This window comes from Lemur catta, chromosome 20 (genome assembly GCF_020740605.2).
Source record: "Lemur catta isolate mLemCat1 chromosome 20, mLemCat1.pri, whole genome shotgun sequence".
Lineage (NCBI taxonomy): Eukaryota > Metazoa > Chordata > Mammalia > Primates > Lemuridae > Lemur > Lemur catta.
In genome coordinates this window covers 34,240,464-34,250,307 of record NC_059147.1, presented here as the reverse complement: position 1 = coordinate 34,250,307, position 9,844 = coordinate 34,240,464, and the positions used below count along the sequence as shown (strand labels likewise).

General features: G+C 49.8%; 1 protein-coding gene across 3 annotated transcripts; it reads right to left on the bottom strand.

Moving 5' to 3' along the window:
* Positions 1–643: 643 nt before the first annotated feature.
* ZNF778 (zinc finger protein 778) lies at positions 644–9,065 on the bottom strand. 3 transcript variants are annotated; one of them, XM_045533840.1, is made up of 7 exons: positions 8,302–9,065; positions 6,657–6,877; positions 6,101–6,189; positions 5,392–5,518; positions 4,556–4,636; positions 3,623–3,699; positions 644–3,151 (listed from the first exon to the last, which is right to left on the bottom strand). In XM_045533840.1, the coding sequence occupies exons 2-7, from the start codon at positions 6,679–6,681 to the stop codon at positions 1,301–1,303; spliced, it is 2,250 nt and encodes a 749-aa protein (XP_045389796.1). In that variant the 5' UTR covers positions 6,682–6,877; positions 8,302–9,065; the 3' UTR covers positions 644–1,300. The 3 variants fall into 3 exon arrangements, with proteins under 3 accessions (XP_045389796.1, XP_045389794.1, XP_045389795.1); XM_045533838.1 differs by lacking the exon at positions 4,556–4,636; XM_045533839.1 differs by lacking the exon at positions 4,556–4,636 and having other exon boundaries at positions 5,392–5,476.
* Positions 9,066–9,844: the final 779 nt, after the last annotated feature.

The window sequence follows — 9,844 nt, the reverse complement described above, 5'->3', positions numbered from 1 at the left end:
TGCACTCAGGCACATGGCATGGTTGCTTTGCCAAGCGGTGGACGGGATCCAGGTCTCAACAAGAACATCCAAGGTTCTCACAGCCGCCTGTGCTGCCCGATGGTAAAAGATTCTCATCTCCCCGGGTGCAGGGGCCACAGGTCTCACTCCAGGGTCGTGAAATCCAGGAGCTGCTGAGTATTGGCTATTACCACACCCCTTCTCCCCTCTGCCCCTCCTTCCACCCTGATTTCTCATCTGTAAGGACCACGTGTGAGAGAGGAACAAGAGTATTTTTATGACAATTATGTCTATCTATGTCCCCACCTCGCCAGTGTGAGCCACTGTAGGTGAATGTGTATGAGCATGACAAGCCAGAGACTGCATGCTGGTACAGCAGGATTAAGTAGGAATCCTGGCCACATGCCATGGCTCACGCCTGTAACCCTAGCACTCTCGGAGGCCAAGGTATGAGGATTGGTTGAGCTCAGGAGTTGAAGACCAACCTGAGCAAGAGCAAGACCCCATCTCTACTAAAACTAGAAAAATTAGCTGGGCATGGTGGCACGTGCCTACAGTTCCAGCTACTTTGGAGGCTGAGGCAGGAGGATAGCTGGAGCCTAGGAAAATGAGGTTGCTCTGAGCTAAGCTAATGCCACGGCACTCCACACAAGGCGATAGAGTGAGAATCTGTCTCAAAAAAAAAAAAAAAAGTATGAATCCTGAAGGCCTTAATATGGGCTGCAACTGAGAAGGTGCAGCAACTGGACTGGAATGGTGTTGCTATAGGGGAAAGGAAGACGTACTCCAAAAATGATCATAAATGTTCAAAATATATCTATAGAACCACCCAGAAAGCAGTATGTCTGTCAGCAAACAGGATTTCAAGACTCGGGGAGCAATTCTCATATCCTGTCCCTTCAGTTTCTGGTGAGTGTGAAGCACCATGTTTGTTAAAGTTTGAGGAACAATGTAATGCAAAAAATGACTTTCCAACATTTCTTACCGTTGTAAGGTTTTTCTCCACTGTGAGATCACAAGTGAACGTTGTTTAGCACAACTACAACTTTTCCACATATAACACACCAACAGGGTATCTCAGCATTCCAGGATTCACATATTTAGGAAAACCCAAGGGAACGGTGAAAGCTTTCCACGTTTCTTACATCGCACGGGTTCATGGTGAACTCCTCCATGCTGGACTGTGGTAGGATTCCAATGGCTCTCCTGTGTTCCGGAAACTGAGGAGGCGTCTCCGCAGTGTATGCCCATGTCTCCAAAGTGAACTAGCGTAACTGAGGGCCTTCCCACATTCTTCTCATTAATGAGGTTTCTCACCAGTGTGAAGTTGAGAGTGATGATTAAGGCATGAAGAATTCCTAAAGGATTTTCCACATTCCTTACATTCAAAAAGCTTCTCTTTGCTGTAATTGATTAAATGTTCACTTAATAGATAAAACCTACTGTAGGCTTTCCCACATTCCTCACACTTGTAGGCTTTCTGCCCTGTGTGAATTCTCGTATGTTTACGCAGATGCGAGGAAGCACGGAAGGCCTTCCCACATTCTTTACATACATACGGTTTCTCCCCAGTGTGAGTTCTTGTATGTTCAACGAGGTGTGAGGAAGAAGCAAAGGCTTTCCCACACTCCTTACATATGTAGGGCTTCTCTCCAGTGTGAGTTCTTACGTGCACAATCAGGTGTGAGGAAGCTGTGAAGGCCTTCCCGCACTCTTTGCATTCATAGGGCTTCTCTCCAGTGTGAGTCCGTATGTGTTCAGTTAGGCTGGAAGAAACAGTGAAGGCTTTTCCACATTCTTTACATTCATAGGGTTTTATTCCAGTGTGAATCTGAATGTGCTTATTCAGGCATGCAGAGTTCCTAAAGGATTTTCTGCACACCATACATTCAAAGGGCTTCTCCTGTGTGTGAGTTTTTAAATGTTCATTTAGTAGATAAAACCTACTGTAGGCTTTTCCACATTCCTTACATTCATAGGGCTTCTCTCCAGTGTGAGTTCGTTCATGTTTAGAAAGGCCTGAGCGCCCAGTGAAGGCTTTTCCACACTGCTTACATTCATAGGGTTTCTCCCCAGTATGAATTCTTACATGTTCAGTTAGGCTGGAAGAAACAGTGAAGGCTTTCCCACAATTCTTACACTGATAGGGCTTCTCTCCAGTGTGAGTTCTTACATGTTCAATAAGGCCTGAGGACGTACAAAAGGCTTTTCCACATTCCTTACACTTGTAGGGCTTCTCGCCAGTGTGAGTCCGTACGTGTCTAGTGAGGCCACAGCGCACAGTGAAGGCCTTCCCACAATACTCACACTTATAGGGTTTTACCCCAGTGTGAGTTCGAACATGGTTATTCAAGCATGAGGAATTTCTAAAAGATTTTCCACATACCTTACATTCAAAGGGCTTCTCCCTCCTGTGCGTTTTTAAACACTCAGTTAGTAAATAAAACCGATTGTGGACTTTCCCACACTCCTTATGTTCACAGGATTTCTCTCCAGTGTGTGTTTGATCAGAAAGGCCCGAATGCCCAGTGAAGGCGTTTCCACATTCCTTATGTTGATAAGGTTTCTCTCTGCTATGAATTTTTACATGTTCAGTTAGGCTGGAGGAAATAGTGAAGGACTTCCCACAGTCCATAAGTTCACAGGGCTTCTCCCCAGTGTGGGTTTGCCTGTGAATTTTAAGGTCGGAAGGAGAGCTACACAATTTTCCACATTCCTTACATACATGGACATCCTTTGCAGTATGCAGCTCAACAGGCATAGCACGGCTCGTGAGGCCAGTGAGGGCTCTCCTGCACTGCTTCCCTCCACAGAGCTCTCCAATGTGAGTTCTCACATGTGCCTGAAGGTAGGACTGATTAAGGAGAGCCTTCCCACTGTCACTGCAGTCCAAGGATTTGTCTCCCTTGCACGTTCTGTGGTAAACAACATCTGGAGTCAAGCTAAAGGCTTTTGCACATGGATTAAACACAGGAAGTTTCTCTCCAGTAGAGGTTTTCTTGCGGGAAATACAAAGTTTCCCACACTGATTAGAGATGTGAGTATTCCCTGTACCTTGAATTCTCGTGTGCGTGTTAAGGCACCAGCGCTCACCACACATTTCTCCACACTGCTCACAGTCACAGGGTTCCCTTCCACTGTGGCTGCCTGCCTGTGAATGGACAACGATTAAAGGGTTTTTGAGACTTACTTACGGATTTCACCCCTTGAAGACAGAAACATTATTGTGATGATTATGATTTTTCTCATTTTCCTTACATGCACACAGTTTTTGCCCTGTAGATTTCTTTCAAGTTGAATGAAGGAAACTTATTGCAAGGATCCTGGGTCATCTGCCCTAACCTTCAATAGATTCCTATGTATTTTCATAAAATTGTTTTAAAAATTCCAGTAGCTAGTTATAGATAAGGTAATGAGTGCCGCACGGAACTCTGAAGCCCCAAGCTAGATTCAGGAAATCCCAAATCTATCACATCCCAAGCACCATCTAGAGACATTGCTCCCCTCGGATGGATGCTGCTCCACTCAAATATCTCCCGTGTGTGCTGCTTTTCTGCAATGGACTTTTCAATCTTTTCTGAATGTGGCAAATAAAAAAAAAAATCTCTCTTGTTCATCTTACCATCTGAATCCCATTTGATGTTTTTAAACAAATAATATCCTGCCAAAGTGCTGACCCACTGGTTTCCAGTTGCCATTCTGAAGTAAAACAGAAAAAAGTATAAGAGTTTTACAAAACAAAATGCTACGTCAAGTAAGTTAAAAATGGTAACGCTCATTTGTATTGTTTTCATATTCAACACGTTAGAAAAATAAAACAAAGATAGACTTAAGCAGTTTGGCTGTGTCTAAAATTAGGCAATCATAGACTCAGGGTCAAATTCAGTAATTTTTTTTTTTTTTCTGAGACAGAGTCTCGCTCTGTTGCCCGGGCTAGACTGCCATGGTGTCAGCCTAGCTCACAGCAACCTCAAACTCCTGGGCTTAAGCGATCCTCCTGCCTCAGCCTCCCAAGTAGCTGGGACTACAGGCATGCGCCAGCATGCCCGGCTAATGTTTTTCTCTATATATTTTTAGCTGTCCAAATCATTTCTTTCTATTTTAAGTAGAGACGGGGGTCTCACTCTTGCTCAGGCTGGTCTCGAACTCCTGACCTCAAGCGATCCATCCACCTCGGCCTCCCAGAGTGCTAGGATTACAGGCGTGAGCTACTGCGCCTGGCCGAATTCAGTAATTTTTTAAACAGTTTATTCTACAAAAATTAAGTGTGAAGGCGAACAGAAATAGTATCACCAAGGAAGGAAAGTAAGAAGGCCAGAACAAAGACCATACACTAAAACCAAAAACGCAACAAAACAGGAGGTCGTTCGTGAGATCATAGGAAAGTCTGCATCAGATGGAAAATAGAGAAATATGGGAAGCTAAAGATACCCAGAAACTTCCAAGTCCAACAGCCTCATGTTCTGCGACATGGTGCATCTCAAAGAGTTTCCTCATTATACTTCCAAACACACTGAACTTCTCATCGGCCAGGGATCTCCCTCACAACACTTACCATGGGGCTCTCCCCTCTGCACTGTCACCCACTCTTCTTCCTCCAGCCAACAGATCACGCTGGGTTTGAACAGGCAGTTCCCTGTACGCAGGGCAAAATACATCCGTGGAGGAGGCTCGTGCAAGAGATGACAAACCTACCTGGGAATCAGGAACTACACTTCTAAAGCAAGTAGGGAAATTATTTCACAACAGCTCAAAATGCAAGTACCCCGCCTTTCTGTGCCAGGAAGAAGCTGGTTATTGCTGACCCTGATACCCACATTCAGGCTCTAGTACATCTCTGAAAAACAGGAAGATGGACTAATCCTAGCACTCAGGGAGGCTGAGGTGGGAGGACTGCTTGAGTTCAGGAGTTTGAGGTTGCTGTGAGCTGTGATGCTGGAGCTGCACTCCAGCCTGGGTGACAGGGAGAGCCCTTGTCTCAAAAAAAGAAAAAAAAAAAAGACTTTTATTCAAATAGAAAACAATGTAATTGCAAAAAGAGATCTTCCTTCACTTGGGAAGCCACTAGCCAGTGGTTCTCAACTTTGGAGTGAGTCCGATTCATCTGCAAGGCTTGTTAAACACAGAGCACAGGGCCCCAGCAGCACACTCTGTTCTGACTCAGTGCGTCTCAGCTGGAGTCTGAGCACGTACGTTTCCAACACAGTGACGGTGATGCTCTTGATCCTGGGACCACAGTTCGAAGATCACCACACTAGATTAAAACCCATCAGTGCAGTGACTGTGTCTCTGTTATTTTCCACTGTGTGCGCATTTGACATCACCGATCACAGCAAGTGCACAGTATGTATCTGTGCCACAGGAGGCCACGAGGAATGATGGCAGTCTTACCTACTGCGGCCAGGTTCTTGTAGTTCTCCAGCATCACGTCTCTGTACAGGTCTCTCTGCGCTGAGTCGAGTAAAGCCCATTCCTCCTGGGTGAAGCCCACAGCCACGTCATCAAAGGTTACCGAGTCCTGAGTCATCACACATATGCTGGTCTGAGGCACGTTACTGTCCATCAACATTTGGTGGGGAATCAGGAGGGGGGGCCGAATGCCTACATGGGACTGTGAGGGCTCCTCTGTCCACCCCCTGGGGTTCGGTGGGCCTAGGAGCTCTTCCCTGTCTGCACTCGTGCACCGTCGAGTTCTTCCACCATGGGCTGTAACGGCACCTCACACACGTGACCCAGCCCACCACAGCTAGACTGGGAGCTCTTCTCGCCTCATTTCCCTCTACTGCTGCACAATCCCGAGCACGTTACAAACACCTGATAAATGGTGACGAACAAATAAGTACCCCGAGAAAAGGACACCTTCCTCCCCCTCGCCATGTGTCAGAGCACTTGGCACCATTAGGGTCAAAGTAGTAAGTAATGCTGAAATACTGGGACGATTTCCACGGCAACACTAACCAATACGGAGGCTCCACTGCCTGTGGAAATTCAACTAGAGACTTGGTCCTCGCGTGGGGCCATTTGCTTTGAAAAGCCGTGGAGACAAATCTACTTGGTAGAGGCAGCATGTCATTTTCAGAAAAATGCACTTGCAGCATACCTGATAATTTATCAGACAGTCGGCCGTCATCCTTGCTGACTGTGTCTTTTCTTCACGAAAGCAGACCGGGTCACTGGAAACATGACCTCCTGAAAAAGAAGGAAGGGAGGGAACCCAGAGCTGATGGTGACGCGCGTGTTCCTGTGCCCGAAAGTCTTTCCGTCCTAGTAGGAAATTCCCATGTTATGCTGCACACTCAAGTGCATGTCACCTGCCATACATCGCCAGGACAGTCTGTCTCACCGAGAGACAGAAAAAGGGCGAGGGAGGTGTGCTGCCCACCATGAGTTGTAACCATCTCGTGCTACAGATAAGGGAACTTAAGCCCTGAGACAAGGGAGTCTTTGTTCACCCACGGTGAGAAAACTCAGGAAGGAGATTATGTGTCACGTCTTCCCAAAGCACACGTGCCAGGGCCGACTGACAGGACGGCGCACTCTGCACACTTCAGCAACTCCACAATGCACCAGGAGCGTGACTGCTCCGGCCCAGACCACAGGACTCTGTCCGTGGAGGGACCAACGCAGCGCCTGAGAAGAGCACGACCAGGACTCACCCTGGGACAAGCCGACGGCTGCCATCCCGTGAAGATGATGGTGACACGCGTCAGAAGGCTCCTTCTCTGGACGCCAAGACCGCTCAGGGAGGCAGCGAGTGTAGATAGATGGTGCAGCCTCCACCCCTCTCGATGCAAGGACCTCTGGAGTCCTACTGCCCGTCAGCCACACGCAGGAGCATCACGCCTCAGTCATCAGACATCACACAGTGGCTGTGTTTCTGCAGGTGACACACACGAAAGCCACAGAAACCAGTTTACTCCATGGGTATCAGTAACATCAGTCACCATTCGCCGAGGTGCAGTACGCGTCAGAAGCCCGGGCAGGAGCCTTGTATACACGAACTCACTCATTATCCTCACGGCCCTTCATAACAGAAAAGCCCCTGTTTAACAGCCAACGAACCAGATTCGGAGAACACCGGTTGGTCCCACGTCATCTGCTGAGGAAGTGATGAACCAAGACCTGAACACAGGTTAGTCCGTCTCCGAAGCCTGGAGTCCTGAGCTTGTTGTTACTTTTCAACAGGATGAAAAGGAGGGCTAGAATTTCTCTATTGTCATTCTAACAATGAGGGGACTAAAACCATGAAATTTCACAGCATCATAAAAATGTAACTATATTCCCAGTACTAACTGTACTTACTACCAGGTGTCTCCAACTGGGGGTTCCTTGGTGAACGGCCCACAGATGTGTTTAGTTTGGTAGCACCTACTTAGACTCTTTACCCTTTTCAAAAATGAGATATAAATACTATGTAATCATTTGTCTGGTTCTCTGCCATAACACAGTCTCCAGAGGTTTGTCACCGAATGAAACACTGCACTGGTCCACTATGCTGACATTACGGTGATTGGATCCAAGGGCACAAAACAGAAAATACTTTAGATTCCTTTATAATAAACATGCAAAATTGAGGGCCACAGATTCAGGGGCCTCGGTTTCTGCGGGCTAGTGGCTTGAATCGGGTAAAGACAGTCCCTCCACGTTACTGCACCTCATGCCACCTACGACCGAAAAAGAGGCCTAATGCTCCACAGACCTACTGAATGTTAGCAGCAGCATATACAACATTCGACTGCGCTCTAACGGTCTACACGGTGGCCTGCCAGGCTTCCTAGTTGCAAATGTGGACCAGAGTAAGTAGAGGCTGGAGGACAAACTTCTCAACGTTGCCTAAATCATCCAGCAGACCCAATGATACGAGAGTATCCACGGAAAACAGGTGCTGGCAAGCACCGACAGCAGACTCAGAGCACAGCCCTCTGCGGGCAAGGGCCCTACCTCTGAGGAACAGCTCGTGGCTGGCCCCCGTGCCGCACGCAGTAGAGAAGGGACACCCAACCGCGGGACCAGAAGCAGGTAACGGAGAACCGAGTGGTTAGAAACCTTACGGCCCCCAAAGCACAAAGTACTTACTACTGGCCTTTTACCAACCTCTCCTCTGGACCCAGTTACAAGTTTACCGGAAATAGCAAGAAATGAACGAATATTTAAATGCACCTTGGGAATACAATCAGAAATATCTGATTGCATGGATTTTCAAGAGAAGTGTGACTCTTCAAAAGTCAATGTGACAGAGAAACTACAGTAACTGCTTTAGGTCAAATTACACTAAAAGACAAACAACAACAATGTACAAACCTTGAATGGGTTTTAGATCCCAAATCACCCAAGAGCCCGTGTTAGAACAATGCGGAGAATTCTAGTTATCACGGCGGACATTAGGTGACATTATTTTTCATTTTCTTAGGTGAAACGCTGAAATACGAGTATTGTCGTTTCAGTAGTTCAGTGTCTACCTTTGGAAGATGCTTTACTAAGTATTTAAGGGCTGGGAGTCACGTGTGCAATCCATCCTCAACCTACTTACACTCACACAATAGTTCACCATAAAATGCACTTATTTATCTGGGAGGCAGAAACACGCACGTGCTAACAATGAGTAAATCGACTACAACTGCACTGTATGGTAAAATTTTCATCAGACTCGGATTTTTCTGAAGAAAAGTATGAGGAACGGTCCCCAGTCCGACCCCGCCGGGCCCGGGCAGGCCGAGCAGCGCTTCCCCGGGCCGAGCTGAGGCCGCGCGGGGCTGCGGCCGGCGGGTCCCGCCGCGGAGGACGGCCGGGCCTTCTCGGCTTTCTTCGCCGTTACCAGGAAGGTTCGTGTCCACACAGGCTTACGTCCGCTCACGCAAACACGCACGCCCCGGACACCTGCGAGCGGCCGTCTTCCTGCCCGAGGATAACGTGTCAAAAATAAACACAAACGACCCAGCCGAAGCCGAATTCTCAGCGGAAATCATCAGAGCGAGGAGAGCAGAGGCCTCTCCGGGCGCCGTCACCGGCGCGGCAGGCGGGCCCGGCGCCGACTCGTCCTTCCGGAGCGGGGCTGGGCCCGGGGTGCGGCGGGGAGGGCGGGCGGGCCGCCCAGGCACGCACTGGCCCCGCAGCGGAACCCCCGGACGCCGGAGCCGGCCACCACCGGGAAGGAAATGGGCGTCGGACAGCGGAGACAGCGCCGGAAGAGCCGGCGGCACTCCGACGTCACTTCCACTTCCGGCCTCGGGCTGGGGGCGGGGCCGCGCCTGCTACGGCACTCCCCGCCCCGCCCCTCCGAAGCGCCGGTTCCTTTGCGTTTCGGACGCGATGACTTGTGGGAATTGTCGTGTCTTCCTCCCGATGAGCATTTCTGCGGTTAATCGTCCACGGGCCGGGGCCCCCTGCTGCGCTGCGGCACAGCCCCGAGCCCGGGCGTCCCCGGGGCTACTCCGGAGTGGGACCCGACAACGGCGACACTCGGAGGTTTCTGTGCGCGTAGACGCGTGCTCGCCGCAGCTCGCGAGGAAGAACGAGCCGGGGGACCGGGAAAGCGCGGGCGGGGACAGACGGACCGGACGTCGGAAGCCGCCCCGGGACGTGGAGTCGCGCCCGTCCGTGGGTGATTCGGGCGGGGGAGCGGACGCGCGGTGCACGACGGGAGCGCCGGCCGTCTGGGAAGTCCCGACGGTCAAGCTGGACCGCAGCCGCGTAGGGAGATGAACTGCGAACGGATCGGGGGTCTAACGGGGAGCGGGCGCGAAACAAAACTAGGCACGTTCTCAGGTGACCGCGAGGTGGCGGCAGGTCCCACGCTTCGCTCGCGGCACCGGGCTCGGAAAAGGTGGAGGGGACGAGAACTCCC